General features: G+C 47.3%; 1 protein-coding gene across 1 annotated transcript in view; it reads right to left on the bottom strand.

Moving 5' to 3' along the window:
- Positions 1-1,308: 1,308 nt before the first annotated feature.
- LOC109477220 (A disintegrin and metalloproteinase with thrombospondin motifs 9-like) overlaps positions 1,309-23,945 on the bottom strand; it is a 26,043-nt gene continuing 3,406 nt past the window's right edge. The window contains exons 2-12 of the mRNA XM_019778296.1: positions 13,939-14,125; positions 13,324-13,444; positions 12,407-12,575; positions 11,589-11,730; positions 10,916-11,020; positions 10,055-10,269; positions 5,115-5,294; positions 4,186-4,355; positions 3,645-3,731; positions 2,706-3,278; positions 1,309-1,922 (exon numbers count right to left, since the gene is read on the bottom strand). Coding sequence (XP_019633855.1) covers positions 1,800-1,922; positions 2,706-3,278; positions 3,645-3,731; positions 4,186-4,355; positions 5,115-5,294; positions 10,055-10,269; positions 10,916-11,020; positions 11,589-11,730; positions 12,407-12,575; positions 13,324-13,444; positions 13,939-14,125 — 2,072 coding nt within the window. The 3' untranslated portion in view covers positions 1,309-1,799. The remainder of the gene's footprint in view (positions 1,923-2,705; positions 3,279-3,644; positions 3,732-4,185; positions 4,356-5,114; positions 5,295-10,054; positions 10,270-10,915; positions 11,021-11,588; positions 11,731-12,406; positions 12,576-13,323; positions 13,445-13,938; positions 14,126-23,945) is intronic.

Here is a 23,945-nt window from a genome sequence, read left to right on the forward strand (position 1 = left end):
GTTTTTGCCCTTTAAGTTTGTATTTGTTTGGTGACATAGGGCTCCAGTTGCAACGTAACAGTTCAAGTTGCATTGTCGCCAGGCTTCTGTCCTCAGAGTCGGACTATCACGGAACTGGCCTTCCACTTCAGGAAGCAGATATCAGTTCTGCCAAACTTTTCCTGCAAAGCCTTGGAGTTGTTGCTGTGATCAATGCTTCCCCATTCAAAATATTTGTGGCACATATTTCATCTGTAGTCCTTACGAAAATTTCAAGACTTCCTTCTTAGGCCTTGTGTTTTTCTTAAGTGTACTTCAACATTATGAGATATATGCATTTTCCTCGGAAAACAGATAAGGTTCGTACCCATATGGGAAACAATCACGTGGTAGCTTACTCCATAGTGATGTTGTTCTGGGTAAGAAGCTTTCCTAAGAGGTGGAGAATGGAGGAAAAGATAGGGGCATTCGCTTCTGTAGAAGTGGCAAGACGTGTCCTAGCTGAGAATGTTCGAAGTGGGGGCACTAGCGAGTGAAGTTCCGCAGAGCATTTTTTTGTGTGATGGGATGTTGCATCATCTTGGTTGGTTAATGGCCTTGCCGTGCGTTAGATAGGACAGGATATCCTGAGGCACGCGAGTGTAAAACCTGGGAGTTCTCAGCGTGCTGTTTTATCTCCCCCTCCCCAGTCCTTCCTCAGCGAACACACGCAGAGAGTGGCCCCGCCGACAGGTACCCGACACGAGAACATTTCATTAAGTAGCGGACTGGGAGCCGTCAGGTACACAAGTGCACGGCCCTGGACACTATCAGCGATGTCTGTGGTGTCTCCAACACTCGGGAAGTGTGGCGTGTGAGGAACTGTGAACTGGACTGTCAGTAGAACGTACCGGCCTGACTCAGACGAAACAGGACAGGAATAAACTTTCATGCTGATGTAGTGCAGGGCTGCTTCAGCTGATTCGCATGTTTTGAACACTCGCCTCTAGATGTGGCACTCCGGGTTCGACTGCACGTTAAGAACAGCTAGCTCTACAGTCAGGATAATTTGTCAGCCCAGTCAGACGAAACATTGGTTAAACTTAAAGTAGAACAGGGATACTAGTTCTTTGGCTGGTTCGTGATTTGTGGACACTTGCCCCAAAGGGTGGCAACAGCTTCACAGTCAGTAGTAACTTGCCAGCCCAGTCATAAACAATATTTCTTAATGATAACAGCAATGATAACAGCTTTGAGTTAAATCATTTAGACGTTATTATTCTGTGTTCAATTATATGTGCTTTCGAGTCAGTAGAGCTCCCTAGCTTGCTGGTATCGTCCAGTAAAATTTAAAGCATTGCTTGTAAAAGGGAAAAACTCAAGACCTTAGCTGATCCAGATTGGATGGAAAGTTTGCTCTCTGAGTTTGCTTGCTTGTCATTTATTTTGGAGATTGGATATGTGTCTTTTCTATCTCCCACACTTAGATTTAGACATTTACATGACGTCGTATTCTCAGTGATACTGCCATGTGGTATTTTCAACGACATTTGTACAGACATCGTGCAACAAGGTCCCACGTAGAAAGAAGTTTGTACAGTCGAGTTTGTGGCCCTGCCTCACGTGCCTGCGTTCTAATCTTTAGGCCAAGATTGTGAAGACGACATCGAGTGTTTGCGTCCTTCAAATCTTCTTACTTCGCACCTCCTCAAGGCGTGGTCTCACATTCCTTGGGACGCTCTTCCTTGAGTGTTTGCAGATTCTCAAGGAGCTTGGCCAAGTCGTGAACTTTCAAACAATCCTAGGAGTCAAGTTCAAGATCGCTAAGAGCTCTCCCGCCGTCATCTGTACCAGCGCCGAGAGGAGCAGGGCGAGGTGTTGCATTCCTGCGTGTCCGCGGGTTTGGAGCTCGCGTCACACTCTCTGTCTGGACCTATCGCTCCGTTCTGCAACCGGCAACCCACCTAGGGGCAGGGAAAGGGAAATTTTATAATAACTAGAAAGGTAACATTTGCAAAGCAAATGCATAATGTTTACCTTCGCATATGGTTTGCTTTTCTTACTCAAATACATGTAACGTTACATTGATATACAATGTATATGGTCAGACAAGAGTGTATCAAAATTGCAAAATGATGTAACCCAACACCAGTTACCATGGTGACAGACATCAACAAATCAGGCCATATGGCCATTGCCCAGGTCAGAGGTTAGTGTTTGGAACAGAACGTAGTAAAAACAATATGTTTTCCATCGGTAAAAATAATAATAATAATAATAATAATAAACGGTTTATTGGCCAAACATCACCCGTGCAATCGCAGCCTTATAGTGCTGAATTGATGCAGGGTTTACAATCAGATGATACAAATGTTGATAATACACATAATAATGCACATAATGCACAATGTCATGATGCATATTTGTTCCACATTTTTGTATTGCACGAATTTGCAATAAAACAATTAAAATATGGTGACAGGTGCAGAGCAGACCATGAAATTGCAACATTATGTAACCATGGCGACAGACATCAACAAATTATGTCATTGGCCGGGTCAGAGGTCACTGTTTGGAGAAAAAGAAGAGGAAGAAACTGAGCAAAAACAATATGTTTTCCTTCGTTTTTCTTGGTTTTCCTTGTGTTGGACCAACAGTTTTAACTTTAAACATGTAACTACCAACACAGATGAACTTTCATGATGTTTTCCTTCGGTAAACATAAACAAACAAACAAACAAACAAACCAGTCTGAGCTGCACGCCTCTCCCGCACGGCTTCGAGCACTCGCTCCAGCCGCCGTATATCCACTCCCCGCAGCGGCTGCTGCTGCCGTAGCATCGCGCCGTCTCCGCCGGTCTGTCCGCGGCGGCACACGTCCCGCTCTGCCGGCCGTACTGGTCCATGCACTGCACGCTGCGCCGCTTCTCTCCGTGCCCGCACGACTTAGAACACCCGCCCCACGACCCGGTGTACCACGTAGATCTTACCGGGCTGGGTCTTGTCGGCGGCGGGGGCAGCATTCGAGTTCTCGCACGAGGGGTGTCTCTCTGGTTTGTGTACTGTATAGACGCCTTCGGCGCGAGGTAGGAGTAAATCACCTGCGGAGGAACCTCCTCGGAAGATATGACTTCGATGATCAGTTTCTCCTGCGTCCGATCGCGGATGGATATTTTTTCCTCGGCGGTGTCGGAGCCGCTGTAGGACAGAACGGCGCCGCCAATGTCAAGTTCGTCCACGCCCGCCATGCGGATGACGTAGCCGCCGTTGATGAAGTACTTCCCCTTCGCGTTCCTGACGGCGAGATAGTTCCCGTCCACCTGTAAGAAACAGAGGCGAGCAGTAGAAACAGACAAAAACCCTGCTGGTCCCGGGCCGGGGTTCGAACCTACGACCTCCCGAGCACCAGCTTCAGACTCCGACACTCTAACCACCCGGCGAAAAGGTCTAGACCCGTCGGCCGGGTCAGTTGGTAGCGCCTATAAACCCCCCACTGTTACACTACTCCCCCTTTTCTTTTCAAGATTCGTCCTCGAATCTTCCTAATTCGACATCCCTGGAGCGGCACTCTTTGCCAGAACTCCCTGCTGGTCCCGGGCCGGGGATCGAACCCACGACCTCATGAGCACCAGCTTCAGACTCCGACGCTCTAACCACTCGGCTAAAAGGTCTAGACTGTTACACACCTTCTTCCCGTTGTAGGACACCTGGCGGATCTCTATCCGGGTGGATCCCGCGGGAATTTCCAGCGCCGTGCGGTAGCCGTACCCCACCTAGTGTCAGGGAAAGAAGAACAAGTTTACAATGGGTGTAGTTCAGTAGGGACATCATGGATAGATAGCTTTAAACAATGCTTACAGGAGGTGTGACAAGTCGTTCGGTGTAATGAAGCCAGTTGCTACAGCGCCACGTGCGATAGCAAAGCTTGAAAAATCTATAGGCCTCTACACAGATAATCTCCAAGCAAATCTTTCGGTGTGGGGAAGATAGTATCAAAAGGGCCAGTCTGTAACCATTTCCCCACCAATGCATACAGACTGGCCCATTTGATACTGTCTTCCCCACACCGAAAGATCTTGGACATTATATACAGGTACAGGTACCGACCTTGTTGTAGGACCCTGAGACTTTGGGGGGGGGGGGCACCAGTGTGTTATATTTCATGTACCATCGCAAGGAAAATAGGGGGTCCCATCAATATCTATATCTATAAACCTCTATACAGACCTTGTTGTATGACCCTGAGACTTTAGAGCATGATTCTCCCCGTCCGCCACAGATGCCACACTTGTCGCGTTTGGCGGTGGAGCCGAGCAGGTTGTCGCACCCCGTCTTCTGGCACCGGCCCTGGATACACACTCCGCTGATGTCAGGTCCACAGGGGGTCCCGTCAACGAACCTGGGGGGGGGGGGGCACACGAATAAGGTCAATGACCTAGACCAGACGGCTGTCACCATGGTAACTGCTGATGTAGCAGACACCGCTGATCTCAGGTCCACAGGGCGTCCCATCAACAACCTAGAGGGGAGGGGGGGCATGAATGTGTTATGCCATATTTACAGAAGTAAAAATAATTATTGGTTAATGATCAACGACCTAGACCAGACGGCTGTCACCATGGTAGCAGACTCCACTGATTCCATGCCCACAGGGGGTCCTATCAACTACCTGGGAGGCACAAATGTGTTACTAGTATTTCTAGGTTACTAGTTACTAGGTTTCTTCTCCTTACAAATGAGGTCAATGACCTCGACCAGACGGCTGTCACCATGGTAACTGCTGTTGAAGAAGAATCCACTGATCTCAGGTTCGCAGGGGGTACCATCAACAACCTAGAGGGGGGGCATAAATGTGTTATATTTTATTTACAGAAATATAACTTTTGGTTTTTGCTCTGTGTCCGCCAAACAAAAAAAGGTCAATGACCTCGACCAGACGGCTGTCACCATGGTAGCTGCTGGTGTTGGATTACGTTATGTAGCAAGTGGCAGGACAGGACTTGGAGGGCTGCTTGAGATTAACAAAGAAACTACTTTACTAAAACCAATCTAGCAGTAAAAAGAATGCATATTTGTTCATGTAATGTGTGGCGTCGAGACGAAAAACTTACGCAGTCTCTGGTGAAATTTCTAACAATTCGGGATCTCTTCTCTCACCTTTTCTCTGAGCGTGTAGAACATGGTTGTCCCGGCGACCCGGCAGGTGAGTTTGCAGCTGTCCTTAAGAGCGACCCCTGCGTACCTGGGCACCCAGCGCGTGTACCTGTTCAGCCCGTTAATGTTGAAGTGCTGCCCGTCAAACTTCGCACACTGCTCCTCCCTACAGGGGGCAAAGGAGCGGAATTTTTTTCATTAAGAAAGATTATCATATAGCCAGGTGGCGTTGACCAATCAGAAGCCCCCATTTCATAATGATTATGACACTCGGTGGCTTTATTCGGTAGTTATAGCAACTGACAAGGCTTTATCACACCATATTCACCTCGGGGCGGGTCATTAACCCTTAATTAATATTCCTCATACAACTAGATGTAAGCTACATGTATAATTAGCTATAAGCTCCATCTGTTCTTACACTTACAACTTTCTTTAGAAGCGGGAGGTTGAACCTGTACATACGAGTATACCTTACCCATGTAGATGTAGCATGATACTAGACTTGTACAATATAACATACATTTTCAAATTGTTTTCTTATTGTATAATGCAAAGCACCTCTCGTACCTCTGATGTTAAAGTGAAGTGTTTCTCTTCCCATGGGCTAGAGATTTCAAGATTAAGAATCACTAAGTCTCAATCGTCAAACGTTACATCACGTAACGCCGGCCATAGCTGGCCCCACCAGGCTTCCCGTTGACGTGTACATTTTGTCTAGACATTGCAACATATCGTCTCCATCTGTGTAGCAAATGTTACAATGTGGCAAAAACACGACGCCCGGCCTTGGCTGGGCAGGTGTGTGATTTTAATCTCACACCTGCCTCTGCACCTGCACGGCGACACAAAATGTGTCCTTTGTGTCCTCTCAACAATATTGCAACATCTTGACACATGTGTGTAGCACTTAGACGGTGAAAGGTTTGGTTGTTTATACCTAATCACCAGGTACGTGTTGGTACACTCCAGGCTTGTTGGCAGGTTGGGAAAGGTAATATGTACCGTCAACTTCGGCCACACACGTGGGGAAAGTTAGAACAGGGAAGCGCCGAGTTTCATAATCTCCAAGCAGATCCTAGGGTGACAAAAGACAGTATCCATTGACCAGAGAGGTTCCAATACGCCACTCTTGGTAACTGTCATTGGATTCTGTTTTTGCCACCATAGGATCTGCTTGGAGATTACTGGTTCAGGAGAGTTTAGCCTCTACCAGGCACCACAGATCGCTGGTAAAATGGTAGAAATTGGCGAAAATAAAGGAAATAGTATGCCAGGGGAGTTCGCCGGCCAGAGAGGGTCGCAAAAATCAAACTATTACAGATTTATAATTCTAGACATTACAATGGCTCCATACCTTTGGATAAAGTATTATTGAGATTAATTGAACTGTGGGAGTGGGTAAGACATTCCTTTGACTCTATAAGCTAGGGTAGAAGATACTTTTATACTGCTTAGAATATTTGGCACTTCGTACCTGTATTTACACATTCAGTTTTTGTAGAAACTCTGCAACAAGAGTCATTGTCAAATACAAGAACAGCGAAGTGCCTATAAGAGGTTTGTTTGTTTCCAAAACTCAGCACTGAACAGGAGTATGTTTACTGCCCGACAAGTGTCGTGCAGATGTTTCCAACTTTAAACCAATAGAGTCGGTGTCAAGGACATGAAATAACTTAGCACAAAGAGGTCTTTTATTTTGTTACCACTCGATAACCACGACTGCTGATACAAAAGCTGGAAAAGCGAGAAACCACATGTGGGGTAAACATGCAAATCTGGCAATTTGGTAGTCCCTATCAGACTTGCAACGCTGGCTATGGCGAAAATAATTTGCCTTCAGGGGAAATCGTGATACCCTTACCGCACGTGGCTCACTCATGACCACTCATGGCCAAATTATTTTCTCCTTTTTTGTAGAATTCAACCATCTATAACCCTTGTGGTATCCGGATCCAGAACCGTGCTTTATCCAGAATCATGCTCATCCACGGTTCTGGACAGTTCTACGTTCCAAATCTACGTTCTTGGATACGTGGAGACCACTAAGACTCGTGTCTGCTCCTAACCCATTCATGTATAGAGCTAGATAGGCACGGTTCTGGCTACAATAGAATTGCAACCCTGAGGCACACAAGCAAGCCACTTTCCACTTCTTGCGGAGCATAGGGGCGGTTCCCATCTCCATTTCTGTAGCCCTTGGGCCACACAGTTGTGCAAGCACTACAGCAGGGGGCTAGCCTGTTGGTAGTGTTGTGTGTTTGACCTTCCAATACTCTTTCTCATAGATGCTGAGTGCTAAGCACAGAAAGCAGTTTGTACCATTTTTAAAGTCTTTGGTATGACCCGGTTGGGGTTTGAACTCACAACCTTACAAAGCAAGCACTATTCCCGACTGAGCTATTGCATCGGTTATACACAGCTTCTAGTAAATGCGGCCATGCATGCCTGGGACAAATCTACGTTGAACTTCTTGGATACGCGGTGACTACTACTATCAAGACTCATGTCTGAACCTTACCCTTTAAGGTATAGAGCCAGATAGGCACTGTTCTGGCTACAATAAGGCTCCAATCCTGAGGCACACTACTCTCCAAGCAGAGGTTTGGGTTTGGGGGGTATTTTGGGCGTGTTTTTAGGCTTTTTTACGAGGTTTCTTTTTTGCCCTGGAATTTTTTTCCACGCAACCGAATTTTTGGGATGAAAAATGATTAAAGTGCAAAAAAAGCCTAAAAACATGCCAAAAATACCCCAAGACCAAAACCTCTGCTTGGAGAGTAGAGGCACACAACTTCTTCTAGCTAGTGCAGTCCGACAGGAGACAAAATATTTAAGTCTGGCTCCTGAGGGGAAGGCGGAAGGTGTTTGGGAGAGGGAAGGTCTTATCAGGGCCATCTTGAAGCGGTGCCGTGTGGGATCCCCGGGCGGATTAGGGCCGGATTAACGTGGATTAAGATCGCTTCTCCCGCATGCTGGATCCGAACGATAACCGGTATGGTGACCTCAGACGACCCCGCTATGCCGTGTTCTCCCTGGACCACAGAGTGCGGGTTCAAGTCCCGAATGTCTACATGTAGGTTCGAACCCAAACATGTTTAGGACACATAGGTATTGGATACGAGTCCAGCGTTAAGGGGAGGCACATCCATAGGCATGTTATATATATATAGTACAACGTATGGCATCTTCTTGTTCTGCTTCATAGCAACCATACTGTATGGTTGATATGTAGCAGAGCTAAAAGATTACTAATCTACCGTGACTATGTATAATGTGGTGCATAGTGTTTTGTAAGGTAGATTAGTATGATCTCTCCAAAGCCTTGAGTCATCATCAGAAATCTTTGTAGATCAAGAACCGTGCCTCAGGGCAAAGCTACGTTCTTGGCTACGCGGAAACTATCCAGAACAGTGCCTGTTCCTAACCCTAACCCATTCAGGCATAGCCATAAAAATACATAAGCGCGGTTCGGGAGACTATCCAGAACCGTGCCTGATGCTAACCCAAACCCATTCAGGCATAGCCATAAAAATACATAAGCGCGGTTCTGGATACGATAGAGACTATCCAGAACCGTTCCTGGAGCTAACCCTAACCCATCCATGCCAAGAACAATTCTGGCATATTCATGGTTTTGTATACAATAGAGACTATCCAGAACCATACCTGATCCTACCCCCAAACCATTCAGGCCTAGAACTAGTTAGGCACGGTTCTCGACACGAGAGCGTCCACTGAAAGACCTGTGAGAGATCTGTAGACTCTACCAGACTAACTACGCTGGCTATATATAAGGGAATATTTGCCAGGGGAGTTTGGCCGCCTTGTAGGTTTGACTGGTCGCGCAAGTGGAGAGAAAGAAACTACCTCCCTGCCGCCGGACTCGTTTGGCCAATTTTACTCTCTTTTTTGCCAAATTCTACGATCCGTATTCCCGTAGTAAGACCTGGTGGAGGCTAGGAGATCTGCCTGCTACCAAACGATCTCTGCACGGTCTCTGCACGATCTTTGCACGGTCTCTGCGCGATCTCTGCACGGTCTGTGCACGATCTTTGCACGGTCACGCGTTTGAGGAATGCCCGTACATAAGCTCCATGAGTTCTCGGGACCTCCCCAAGCTTCTCACACAAGCCCCAATAAGCAACAGTCAAACAAATTACCGCCGTGTGGAGAATAGAGCCGCATGTGCCTCCCACCTGGTTAAACAGATTTATTCCCGCGGCTATTGTGCCGGTGTTGTATGTAGTAAACCTGGCCGCGTTGGTCCGCAAATACAGCCCTTTCTCTCAGGGGTGTTTGGGGAGGATGTTACGGGTGTGAGGTCCGAGCGAACACACCGGGTAGCTCCTAGTGAACTTTCGTTAGATGTAACACGCCAGTTTTATACAGTTGGTACTCTCCAAGCGGAGGTTGTGGGGGAATGATCGTTACCTTTTTACCTTGGCCGTTTTTTTTATTGTCGGTACCCCCGTCGGTGGCTGGTGACATTCTCTGGCTAATGGATACTGCTATACTGATACTGTATTTTTTTTAACCCCGAAAGGGATCTGCTTGAAGATTATACAGTTGGTACATGGTACAAGTAAGGAAACCGCCTTTAGATGTAACACACCAGTTTTATATAGTTTCTCTGGCCGGTGTTTGGGATGTTAGAGGTGTGAGGTCCTCGCGCTGCCAAGCGAATACACCACGTAGCCCCTAGTGAACGTTCGTAAGCTAAGTATCTGATACCAGCCCAGAAAAGATCAAGAAACAGTCATGCCTTCAAATTAATATCAGAGTTATCAACCAAGAATTGAGGTGTTGAAAACTCGTATTTCCCAAGAACTATCGTAGACTGGAACTCGTTGCCACCAAGCACAGTCCTTGTACATTCAAGTACAAAATGTAATAGTAGAATATAAAAAGACTAACCTGAACGTATCCTTCCCGTCGTTGCCTCGGCAGGCCTCGGTGCGACAGGACCGGTACTTCACCGCCTCCCCCCGGCAGAAGTCCCCTCCGTGCTGAGGGGCGGGACTGTCGCACTTCCGCGCCGCCGCCTGCACCCCTCCCCCACAGGTCCGGCTGCACGCCCCCCACGGCTCCCACGACCCCCAACCCCCGTCTACCCGCACCGCCTCGCGCTTCTCCGTGCACTTCCCCTCCTGGCACCACCTGGAGAACATTGGACAGATTTTATTGGCGTCAACTATAAGGTGATAACTAACATGATTAGATGCAAAATTGAAAATATTTATCTATGTATGTATGTATCTCTCTCTTTCTCCCCCTCTCTCTCAAATGTGTACCTGACTTCGGTTGGGGAGGTAAAAGGCAGTCAAAGGAGAGGGATTGGCTCCGCCTTCCAATACCATGCCCTAGACACAGTGGAGTAACAAACAACCCACTGCCCTTACAGGCTATGGGACTTGCATCTTATATATCACTTTATAGGAAAGCAGTGTATTGTACTGTATACCTGTTCCTTTCACAGGCCGCCCCGTACCGATCCGATACCTCGTAGTTGTAGATTTTTCAGTTGCGTTCTACTCCACGCATTCCTGGCTGGGCGTTGACACTTAAACGACTTTTCTCACTTCCCAAAAAGGCTATGAGACCTTGATCTTATATACTAGTATCTTATATATCTTGAAGAAAGCAGGACACAGTCCTACACACCTTTTATCCTACATAAAAGGTGTGTAGGAGGAAAGCAGTTTATACCTGTTCCTTCCGACTTTTCCTACTCCCCAAAAAGGCCACGGGACCTTGATCTTATATACAAGTATTTTACATATCTTCATAAGAAAGCAGTTTATACCTGTTCCTTCCGCAGGCGGTTCCGTCCGCCCAGGGCATGTGGTACGTCTGGCACACCTGCTGGCCCTTCACCATAGTGGTGCACCACAGCTTCGAGCAGGTGGTCCTGGGGACAGGGTACACGGGGTTAGCTGGGTGGTATCTGTCTGAGAGGGACTAGGAATGTTAGGATGTAATTTTGCTCATTCGGATGAAAGCTCATCTGTGTTGGCACAATCTAAAGTTGCTGAGTTGTTCCAACACAAACTGAGAAGATTCAGAGAAGAAATCGCCAAGAATTTTTGGTCGATGACGTCCTCACTCTTCCGGGTTCCGGAAAGTCAGCACAGTGAATCAAACATCTGAAGTGAAGGAGCTCAGTTACCATATTGGCTATGGTGACTGGTTTCCATGCTGAGGGAGAATACTGAGCTCCAATTGTAATGATTTTCATAGTTATAAGCAACCCTGAGATCCTCTTGGTAGGTTTTGGAATGGGAATGGCTCTTTCGAAATGGAGGTGTATGGTCACAAGAGGAGGCAAACTGTTCTCTCCAGCAGCCAAACTCCCTCCGCATGCTATCTCTCTATTTGGCCGATTTCTACTCTTTCCAGCCGCCTCCCGAAGCCTGGTAGAGGCTACAATCCGCCCCTGACTGCGAGAGATTGTGTAACAAGGGTTAATACTAACTTACCCCCTCATGAACGGACAGAGCGCCGACCCCGTGCCGAACACCAGCTCGCACTGCTGATCCACGTCGAACAGCTGACCGGGGTGGTCTCTGGGCAGCTTCCGGCCCGGACCCGTCGGCTGGTCGTGCAGGCAGCCTCCTCGTCCTGTTTCATACAAAAAGGAAACATCTCTCAGTCACTATGTCACTGACGAAAGGTAGTGGATGCTACCTGAATCGCCTGACCGTTTCCAAAATCATATCCAGTTGCTTGAGCAACTGCTTTTTGGCGAAACATCTCTGATCTATTTTTCAGTCCAGTTATTCGACCAGTTGGGCTCCCACAGAAGTTCAGACAATCTGTTTTCTGCACCCTTTTTGGGTTTCTGTTCTCAGCTATGTTTTAGTCCCATTATTCGACCAGTTGGGCTATCACAGAAGGTCTGGCAACCTGCTTTCTCCTCCATTCACGGTTTTCTGTTCTCATCTATCTTTTAGTCCCATCATTTCACCAGTCGGGCTACCACAGCAAATCTGACAGTGGACCAGTGGATGAGGAAACGATACAATATGTAAACACGGGTACAAAAATTAGTAGCACTGAGAAACCTACCGGCCTGTAGGAAGTTACTGAGCTACATGTACGCCATACTTGCACCGCTAGATAACTCACCGGCCTGTAGGAAGTTGCTGAGTGCCCGTGAGCTACAGCGGGACCATGCCCAGGGATGAGTGCTGTCGCCGTTCAGTGTGGGGGCCATCAGGTTGTACCGGCCCTTCCTCGCTAACACAGCGTCAACATAGCTACATGTACGCCACACTAGCACAGCTAGATAACTCACCGGCCTGTAGGAAGTTGCTGAGCGCCCGTGAGCTACAGCGGGACCATGCCCAGGGGTGAGTGCTGTCTCCGTTCAGGGTGGGGGCCATCAGGTTGTACCGCCCCTCCCTCGCCAGCACAGCGGCGCAACTCCGGTGGCTGTCGTGCTGCATGTTAAAAACGTGCCCGATCTGGGAACAACAAAGTACAAAGCCAAACTTTTTATTGCACAACAGTTGTAACAGGTACAATGTATGGCAGCTCTTCAGAGTTACTACATATCTAGCTATATTAATGGTTTACAGAGTTGCAGTCCTTCCTGATGTGAGTGGTTGAAACCTTACAGTCCGGTCTTACACATCTTCTACTACATGTACAAAACTGGGGTGTTTCGCCAAAAAAAGGCGGTTTATGGGTTATACGAAACAAAGTGGGATCGTGTGGGTAGCAACAGTGTTCGACTCGGAAGCAAGAGGTCCCGGGTTCAAGTCCTGACTTGCCACCGTTCTTGTGCCCTTGTGAAAGGCACTTTACATGACTTTTCTCACTTCGCTCACGTGAAAATGAGTATTGTATTGACCTCTGTGTTGGTGGCGACATTAACATAAGTTGAAAAAACTTGAGTGTGGCCACGTGGCGTCACCACGTCTTGTGACTACATCATCATCATCAATCATCCTCCGAAGAGGTGGAGCATACAAAGTTAGATCTCCAGAACTTTCTGTCCTTCATCGCAGAGATAAGTTTCAGGCCCTGCAAGGCTGTTTCAGTTTCTATAAGTTTCTTAAGTGTTATGTTTGGCCGTCCAACTCTTATTTTTGTGTCAGGGTTCCAGAGTAGAAGCCTACTGGCAGGTTCTTCACTACGTACAATCTGTTGTAGAGTGACTACATGTTGGAATGTATCATCATGAAAAATAAAAACAACGCCAACCCTGACCTCGTGCGCGATGGTGAAGGCAGCGCTCAGCCCGTTGTCCTGGCTGATGGAGCAGCTCCGATGTGACTCGCACATGGTCCCCACCTCAGCCAATCCCAGCGTAGAACACACGTCACGTGAGCTGCACGGACAGTTTGAAAAATAAAAACAATCATTTCAACAGTCATATTGTATGTAACAGATTATTATTGGACTGAGCAGAGCACTTTGGACTAATGCCTCTGCAGCTGGCTGTTTACAGCTTAGAGGCATATATCCAATATTTTGTCACAAACTTCTCTGTTACATAGCGGATCTAGCGGATCATAATGACCCCAGCGGGGGTCTTCACTCTTCGTTGAATTTTGAGATCTTATGAGACAATCTTGAGATTTTTCATGACAATCTCAAGATCTTTCTGAAAATCCCAAGATGAAAACGAAAGGTCTCAAGATCTTTCAAGATGCTTTGAAAATTTTTTCCATAGCATCTCGAGATGATTTACAAAATATCAAGATTGTTTAAAAGATCTCAAGTTTAGAAAGAAAATTTCAACATTTCTTTCAAGATTGCTTTATAAATCTATCCAGCCGTTTCCCGAAGCCTGGTAGAGCTATCCCTGAAATGACCTCTGACCTGCAGAGATCCTGCCGCGTGAGCAGTACTGCGGTGTCGTGATGCGCCGGATGTGCGTCATCAGCCGTGTTCTGCTGCTGCTGCCAGCTGCAGAAGTTCCGCAGAGTCGACGCAGCGTTTCCGGTCACCTGGTGGCGGGAAAATAAAACAACAACAACCGAATTATAAAACAAGTCATAATTGTGAACTGCAATTGCCAACACAAGAAATTGGAATGCCTGGTGGAGACTACTGTTTTTTTGCTGAATTCTGCTATCAATAGCCCTTGGGAAGGCCTGGTGGAGGCTACTATTATTTGCTGAATTCTACTATCAATATCCCTCAGGAAGGCCTGGTGGAGGCTACTATTATTTGCTGAATTCTACTATCAATAGCCCTCAGGAAGGCCTGGTGGAGGCTACTATTATTTGCTGAATTCTACTATCAATAGCCAATAGGAAGATTACTGAAGGCTAGTCCCAGCCAGCTTTGCTCGTCATAATTGCTGCATGTTGTATTGATAGGCAGCTAATTATATAATGACCCGCCCCAATTTAACTTGCATTAGGTCCCAACCAGCTTCTCTTAACTGCTGCGTGTTGGGATAGGGAACGCAACTTGAAGCTAGCAAAAATCGTTCCTGGGTAGAAATTAAATCTATAGATGTACATTTAACTGCATGTGTACCAAATTTGGTGCTTTTAGATAAAAGTGCACGATTTTTCAGCTATATACATGCCCCTGCCCCTGGACTGAACTACTGCATGTTGTATGGATAGGCAGCACCAGAACGTGCCAAGTCAGTGTGCAGTCGCACCACTTCAGAGCGCTGTGCAAATCTGCTCAGTAATTACCGGCCTTTAGTCAAACATATCCGACACTAATCACACCGGGGTCTGTCGCTGGCGGGCCGCCAGGCTTCTGACGTGAAGACAGCCCGGCCGTTCACGGGCGGGAATTAATCTCCAAGCAGATCTTTCGATGGCAAGACAGTATCCATTGGCCAGAGGAGTGTCCATTAGCCACCGAAGTGCTTTGAAAGCATCTTGGAAAGATCTTGAGACCTTTCGTTTTCATCTTAAGATTTTCTGAAAGATCTTGAGATTGTCAGGAAAAATCTCCAGATTGTCTCATAAGACCTCAAAATTCAACGAAGAGTGAAGACCCCCGCTGGGGTCATTATGATCCGCTATGTAACAGAGAAGTTTGTGACAAAAGATTGGTGAGGTCAGCGTGAGCCATTTTAGTAGCTGTAACGAATGTTTTTATTTTTTTGCAGCTCACGTGACGTGTGTTCTACGCTGGGATTGGCTGAGGTGGGGACCATGTGCGAGTCGGTGGCTAATGGACACTCCTCTGGCCAATGGATACTGTCTTGCCACCGAAAGATCTGCTTGGAGATTAGGCGGGAATAACCTTGTCGCCTGAGCACTGGGGCAGTTTGCCTGACGTAAAAGGCAGTTTTTAGGAGGTGGAAACCCGATTTTTCAAAGCCAATATTCTAGTCATTTATCGACGAGTCGATAGTTGAAACCACACTGTTCCAATGTATATTGACCCTTTGTCATAGAGCAAAAGCTTGTTTAGCCGCCTCCTGAAGCCTGGTAGAGGCTAGATTCCAGCCGCCTCCCGAAGCCTGGTAGAGGCTAGATTCCAGCCGTCTCCCGAAGCCTGGTAGAGGCTAGATTCCACCAGCCTGTATCCGGCAGAGGTAGATTCCAGCCGCCTCCCGAAGCCTGGTAGAGGCTAGATTCCAGCCGTCTCCCGAAGCCTGGTAGAGGCTAGATTCCAGCCGCCTCCCGAAGCCTGGTAGAGGCTAGTTTGTTCAGCACCAGTAGCAGCAATCGGGCCGCGGAGTTTCCCAAGGGGACGACCTTTGTCGCCGCTTGTTTAGGAAGTGCCCACTTGATCCGCCCCCTAAAACACGGTCTGTTTGCTCAACAAACACTACTTTCGTCACTGATTTACACGATAAGCCCAAACAACGTCTTCCCCCAATTTGCGGTGTGTGCGTAAGCAGGGCCGCATAGCTGCCGCTCCGGGATCATGTTTGCCTTGCTGTGGTTCACCTGTACTCTCTCCAAGCAGAGGTTTGGGTTTGGGGTTATTTTTTGGCGTGTTTTTAGACTTTTTATCGGGATTTCTTTTTTGCACTGTTTTTTTTTATTTTACCCAAGAAAAGAAAAATTCCAGTGCAAAAAAGGAACCCCGATAAAAAGTCTAAAAACACACCAAAAATAACCCCAACCCAAACCTCTGCTTGGCTTGTGGTTCACCTGCCGGTGTCGAGCCGAATCCTTGAGCTGCCACATAGAGACGACGAATTATCAACCAACAATTGAGGTGGTCAAGAACTGTCGTAGAGTGGAACTCGTTGCCACCAAGCACAGTTGGGGCATCATCACTAGAAAGCTTTAAACAACTCCTGCAATTAAGTGTGCAAAGATTAAGTGTAACGAGTCGTTCGGTGTGATATAGCTAGCTGCCACCGCGCCGCGTGCCTGCGAAGCTGATGTGTTACGCCGAATGGCGGTTATACCGGCTATACAGATGCAGAAGCTGGTGTGTTACGCCGTAGGGCGGTTATACCGGCTATACAGACACAGAAGCTGGTGTGTTACGCCGAAGGGTGGTTATACCGGCTATACAGACACAGAAGCTGGTGTGTTACGCCGAATTGCGGTTATACCGGCTATACAGACACAGAAGCTGGTGTGTTACGCCGAAGGGCGGTTATACCGGCTATACAGATACAGAAGCTGGTGTGTTACGCCGAAGGGTAGTTATACCGGCTATACCGATACAGAAGCTGGTGTGTTACACCGAAGGGCGGTTATACCGGCTATACAGATACAGAAGCTGGTGTGTTACGCCGAAGGGCGGTTATACCGGCTATACAGATACAGAAGCTGGTGTGTTACGCCGAAGGGCGGTTATACCAGCTATACAGATACAGAAGCTGGTGTGCTACGCCGAAGGGCGGTTATACCGGCTATACAGATACAGATACAGAATATTGTCCTTTCGTCGGTTTTATCAGACGTATAATTTGGCACTTCCTCTCCTTGACCCTCTTTTCTACGTGGAAACAACAGACGGTTTGACTCTGTGGTCAACTCACAGGAAAACAACCGGAAGTTAGTCACCGCCACTGTGTGCCACCTGTCTGAGGACAGGCAGGTATATCACCTGGTGAGCACCGGGTAGCGACCTTGCTCCGGGATCAGAAGGTCGCGGGTTCGAATCCTGGTGGGACGCTGTAAGCCGTGTCCATTGTTCAATGTGGTACTTCCGCTTAAGAAAAGGATTTTCCCTGCACTTGTAAGTTGTATACTGTATACATAGTGCCCAACAATCAGAGGAAGAACAGTTTACCTAGAACTCGATCGAGTATGGCCAGCCTCTGATGCACAATCAAGAGGTTTGAATCATTCTTATACATGTACTGGTATGTCGTACGGTCAGTGGAAAAACAGTTTCCATAGGTTGAAATTGTATCATGGCCATATACCTTCACTGTGTTAGGGGACTGAATATTTCTTGCTGTGCGATCAGTGGAAGAACAGTTTTCTAACAGCTAAACCCGGGTCGTGACCAAATACCTGCATTTTAATATGCACACGTAAGGAGAGAGTGAACGACTCTCCGTGTTGGTATACCCTAATCTCCAAACAGATCCTAGGGTCTCAAAAATAGAGTATCAAATTGGCCAGGCAGTATCCAATTGACCAGAGAGGCGACCCAAGGTTGGTGGGGGTAGCTACAAGTTGGTGGGGGTAGCTACAAGTTGGTGGGGGTAGCGACAAGTTGGTGGGGGTAGCGACAAGTTGGTGGGGGTAGCGACAAGTTGGTGGGGGTAGCGACAAGTTGGTGGGGTTAGCGACAAAAAAACAGGCCATATATAAAAAGCTAAATATCTCCCACAACCTCTGATTGGAGCTAAGGTATGCCCTAGATGTGTGCCTGGTGAGATGTGCGGTTTCAGCAGCCCGGTGTGTGAACATTCCGCGGACTCAGCAGGTGTGAATCCCGCAGAATGTGACTCCTGCTGCCGGCAGGTAATTGTGCGTGGAGACCTCCAGTCGGCACCTGTCTGCCGCCGGCCACGAGCGGGCCGTGTACGTACACCTCCTGTACATCACGCTTGTACTTGTATCCGATCTATTCTTTGATAGTAGCCTGCTGTCCTGTCTATCGTGATCTAATGTGTCAGGTTAAGCAGGAGTGGGTTGGCGGGAGTACTTGGACAGTAACCTGTCGTGGGTAGCTTGACACATCCTTTATCTGTCTTCTTTCCTTTGTCTTAGTCTCTGTACTGTGTTTTGGGGCGGCTTTCTAGGACCTCTTCTCCTCGTAATTTCTTAAGGCAAGAATCTCTGGGCTAAAACTAAAGATTTAGGGTAATCACCACGCTTCTACTTGTAACCGATCTCTGTTCTGATAGTAGCCTGCTGTCCTGTCACGGCTGAAGCTAGACTTCCTATCTCAGTGGTACACGACATCAGGACGAAGGTCGTCGGGGGGAAAACTGCGCTTGCGGTTCTAACCCTCTGTTCCCCTCTCGTCCTTAAGACAGTTCAATTTTTCGTGGTGGGGCTAATCAACTCTTGCCGTGCGAAACCCCTGCAAGCGCAAAACTACAAAAAGCCCCGACGTTAAATTTTCTTCAAGCAAGCTGTGAGAGATTCTGCCATCGACAATGAGCTAAGACAGCCTTTTCCGGACCAAGAAGGCTGGATTGTGCACGGCACCTTCTTGTAGACTTTTACAATAATACTCTCAGTGGCACGACGACCGTACAGCGCATGTAACCAGGCTCTACCTGTTAACACCTTCTTACAGTTTGTTCACAGGTGCGCTCAGGAGGCGTCCACTCACTTAGCAGCACACTTCATCAGAGGAGACTGCTTGAGATTACCGGTGTCGTGTTTTCTCTTCGCTGACCGATGCCGTAAATCAGGACAGGTCAGGAGAGTCAATGATTTACATGTTAGGTCCACGTCGTTTTTCACATGGGTATGCATGTGGCTTAAAGTTAAAGGGAGGCCATTCAGAAGTTTGGCCCGCACACAGCAAATTACCTTAAACCCACTAGCACGGACTGCACGTCCTGAAAAAGTGGCTAAAGCTGTATCTGTACAGCTGGTATGAGCACCCTTCATCGTAACACACCAACTTTCCAGGCACGCGGCGCGGCGGCAGCTGGCTACATTACACCGAACAACCTGTTACACCAAACCCTTGAACATTTAAGTCTAAACATTGTCTAAAGCTGTCTAATGACAATACCCCTACAGTACTTGGTGACTGCGAGTTCCACTCAAACTGGCTTGAAGAATGTGTATTTCTGTGTTCACCTGGCCATAGTGGCACACCAGGTGAGAGAAAAGACGGTGAATGATTAACCTGTCCTGACCCATCCCGGGTTATCGCGGGAGCACGGGGTCTGTTTACCCTCCCGTATCTAAATCTCCTTTATGGCCTGATGGCAAACCAAGAGTCCTGGACGTTACCGTGCAGCCTGGTATGGCGGTAGGTAACTTCATTCAGGCCTGGTAAGAACAAGACATAACCAAGACTAGCACGTCCAGATCGTGAGATATGAAAACCAGAAGTTCCGCTGCAGTACCACAACAAGCCGCCAGGGGGCCCAAAATCTCATCATTTTGAGGACTCATCAAGACCTACCCACCTACCAAGTATGAAGACAATCAAGCTAAGCCTTCTCGAGTTATCGTGTTTACAGACACACACACGAACACCGTGCAGGCTGGTATGGCGGGAGGCCCGGCCTTTTTAATCTGGCCTAGCCTGGTGAGAACAAGACATAACCAGGACTATAGCTTTCTCAGGTAGTGCTCTTTGAAATCGTGATGAAATATTGTTGTACGTACATACCCCTTCCCATTAAAATTTGAAAAAAAAAATGGCACCAGTATTTATGGTGATTTGTGCCATGTTTTGAAAGCCCAGATTCGTTGTCTTAGGTTCATTCCTGCCTTTGATGCGGATGTGAGGTCTCTAGTCTCAGATTTAAGTCGCACCAGGCAACACAGACACGGGAAACTACAAGCTTTTCTTTACTTTCCTGTATCCGGTACTGATCATCACTTCCCTTTAGTTAAGACTTAAACTAAGCAAACCAAAAGATGTCAATCGATATAAAATATATCTGTTCATACCTCTTTATAAATATCTAAATGTATTAAGAAAGGGTTCTTAGTAAAGGCTTAAACTAAATGCATACCAAAAGATTTGTGACTGATATGTTTCAATCTATAATAAAAAATCTGTACATACCACTTAAAGAATATCTAAATAATATTATTATACTAATAACAAATGGTTCTTAGTTATCACTTGCTGTAGGCTTGCAGTAAATGATTTGGTATAGATCATACAATTGCTTGGCCAAGCGCTTGGCTGTGTGTGGCATCCAAATGTCTTAAGATTGAGGCTAAGGTTTAAGAAAGTTGTGTACTATGTCTCCATCATCTTAGCCCCTCCCACCCACAGAGAAAGTATGCCCCGAATGTAGAACATGACGTTTTCGGGTCTAGTAGGAGGCCGGTGTGAACAGACAGAAAACCGTGGTGGTTTGAAAGTAGTAGCCCATTCTTGCATCATCCTTGTCTAACTTTTGCTTCCTTTTGGACTTTAAAAAAAGTTGTCTTCACTTATTTGCATATCAATCAATAGTTCGTGCTTATAAACCTGCCTTTTTGAGAAGTTTCCAGTGTCACTGACGAAAGGTAGTGGATGCTACCTGAAACGTCTGACGTCTTGTCGTAGCTCATTCTGTAGTTTATTTATTACTACCTGACTATTGTTTTTCGATTGGGGGGGGGAGACGTCTGTCATTGCAGAGAAGATTCGAGCTGTGACAGTTTACAAACGGTTGGACTGAAGAACAAGGGGCTGGCTTTCTGCGCTTACTCATGGACGGCATATGCGGCGTCGTGTGGTGTAACGATAGAGCATGCGACACGGAACCAAGAGGTCCCGAGTTTGAATCCTGTCATGCCACCGATCTTGTGCCCTTTACACGACTTTTCTTACTTGGCTGTAAGAAAAGCAATGACGTACTACGCCTGCCACTGGTTCACACGCGCGAGACATCAAGAAATCTCCAAGCAGATCCTAGGGTGGCAAAAGACAGTATCAAATTGGCCAGGCAGTATCCATTCACCTCAGAGGGTCCATACGCCACCCAAGGGCCCCTTTCTGGCGAGTGGATACTGCCTGGCCAATTTGATATTGTCTTATGCCAGCCTAGGATCTGCTTGGAGATTAGAGGCGTGTTGGACCCTCTCTGGCCAATTTGATACTGTCTTTTGCCAGCCTAGGATCTGCTTGAAGATTAGCGGCATGAGGCTGTACGGAACACGTCTGCTGCCACCTCGGCGCCCCCGTACTGATTTCAACAGCCACTCAGGTGGGCTGGTTAACGTACGGCGGGCGTGCATGGGTCTTCTCAACACGGGGGGCCTTTCCGCCTACACAAATGTGAGCAAGTTACATAGGAGGGCCTGCATGGGAGGGAGGGGGGGGGTTAGTGATTACGAATTACGCAAAATTTTCAACGCCGATTACGAATTACGTTAAAGTCTCAGAGCTGATTACTACTTTACGCTTTGCGGCTAATGTACTATTACGAATTACATTGACTTTTGGGGAGGCTGCCTACGGATTACAGAGACTGAAAAGACCTGATTACGCCTTATGGAAAAGGATATGCAGGCCTCCACAAAGTACAAGCCAACCCACCCAAGCCTTTACCACTAGGACCAGACTTCAGAAGCAGTTGGAAATAGTAGAAATTGGCCAAGTAGACGGATAAGACGTCGGAGGAGTTGGTCCGATAAGGGAGTACAGTTGGCAGCTCCCGAAAAAAAACGTACCTACTCCCCAAGCAGATCTTTTCGGTGGCAAAAAGACAGTATCAAATTGGCCAGGCAATATCCAGTCGCCAGAGAAGGTCCGCGGCCACCGACGAGGGTAGCGACAAAAAAAGGCCATACATAAAAAGCTAACGATCATTCCCCCACAACCTCTGCTTAGAGAGTAACTGTGCCCAACTCCCCTGGCATGTTATCAGTCTATTTGGCAAGTTTCTTCTCTTTCCTGCCGCTACCCACTCCGTTCGCCATTGCCAATTGCTGCTCGCATATCCCCGTCTTGTCCATGTTTACATGAGCGGATTATCGTGACCACAGTGTTGTCTGTAGCCGCGGAGCCTCAAGTCCTGAAGGAACGCAGGCCTCCGGACCGGTTACAAATCTCAAGTCTACACGACTAGTGACGTACCCCAGCCCTTAACACGGGGGAACAGATCCCCACTCTACAGGCACTGCTACAGACTTAACATCCACGCTGGCTCGCATGTGTTGGAACAAGTGGAAGCACCGGAAACGCTAGCCTCTACCAGGCTTCGGGAGGCGGCTGGGAAGAGGCCAAATAGAGAGATAGCATGCCAGGGGAGTTGGTAGGTGGAGAGAACAGTTTGCCGCTCCCGGGCTAGAACTTTCGCACTTAATATTATCACGAGGTCTTTGGGGTTCCTTTCGATCTATTTCTGGAACTGATGACCAACGTGAGCCCGTCTGCACGCTCTATTTCCCTGGGAGCCGGAGTTAGGTGGTCTCCGCCCCCCACTTCAGACCTGTCACCGCCTGGGCGTGAAGCTGTCAGATCTAAGTCATGATACCGCCTGGACAGGAGACTCAGGCATAGGAAAAAATGTTGTGTGGGGAAGCGGGACCGGGGGTAGGGGGGTATAGTATCAAACCCATTTCAAATTATATTTTTAACATCACAAAGAAAAGAGAAAAAGCCGAACTTCTGTATTAGAGTAGCTTTAGAGCTGTTTGTACTACAAACACGTATATTACCCATTTCATCTGTGCGCCTGTACTTAGCCCGATAGGGCATGAATGTACAATAAAGGTTATTATTAATTATAATAAAATGAACATTTTCGATCGACAGTATCGAGTGAGAACCGTGCCTGTCTAGGCCTATGCCTGGATGGGTTAGGGCTAGGATCCAGAGTCGTGCCTATCTAGTTCTGTGCCTGAATGGGTTAGGGTTAGGATCAGGCACGGTTCTGGATAGTCTCTATTGTATCCAGAACCGTGCCTATCTAGTTCTATGCCTGAATGTGTTAGGGTTAGGATCAGGCACGGTTCTGGATAGTCTCCGCACATCCAAGAACGTAGTTTTGCCAGGTTCTGGATACGCGTGCGTAAGACTATCCAGAACCGTGTCAGGGGATGGTTCTGGATACGGAAACATGGTTCTGGATATGACATGGCCCACTGGCTGGACGTCTTGCCGACCTATGTTTCCTTTGCAGACCACTGAATAGTCTTGTGGGTCGTGGTCCCGTTCCCAGACATCAGAAGGTTTCGTAAAGTCCTTATACGAAGTGTTTTCCTTGGCACTACATTGCATTGTTTTCATTCTTGACCATTAGACAATCTTTTGTAGTCTTTCTAATCATAAGTGTCCTTTAGAAATAATTCCAGGTGGTCAAAGTACTGGAAGATATAAGTAAGACCTTGTATATACTTCAGGAAGACAATTCAGTCACGGGTGAAGATGGGGCGGGGTCTACTTGAACTCTGGAATGTCCCTTTGCTTCTTAAGTGTGCATGCTTTGTTCTTGAGAAGAATTTGAGACTATATAGAGGTGATCTAAGATCTGATACCGTTTATCTAATGTCTTGATTGCATGTCTTTCGGCCTTCAGACAGACTTAAGACGGTCTATTTAAAGGTGATATTGTCAGATCTCAGACCTGATACGGCTTCTTCTGTCCATTAAGGACGTCTTGTTTTATTCCTTAAGTGCCTGTCCTGTCCTTGAAGGAACGGGTCAAGACTTGCAGACCAGACCTTAGGTAATTATCCCGTCTGGTGCTGCTTAAGGGACAGACAGGTCAGGTGAGAGTTAAGCACCTGGAGTAGCACTTGGAATGGGAGAAGGTGCTTATATCTGATTAGGCTGTCTCTAGTGCTTATTTGGGG

Source organism: Branchiostoma belcheri, unplaced genomic scaffold (genome assembly GCF_001625305.1).
Source record: "Branchiostoma belcheri isolate BF01 breed outbred unplaced genomic scaffold, Haploidv18h27 scaffold105, whole genome shotgun sequence".
NCBI lineage: Eukaryota > Metazoa > Chordata > Leptocardii > Amphioxiformes > Branchiostomatidae > Branchiostoma > Branchiostoma belcheri.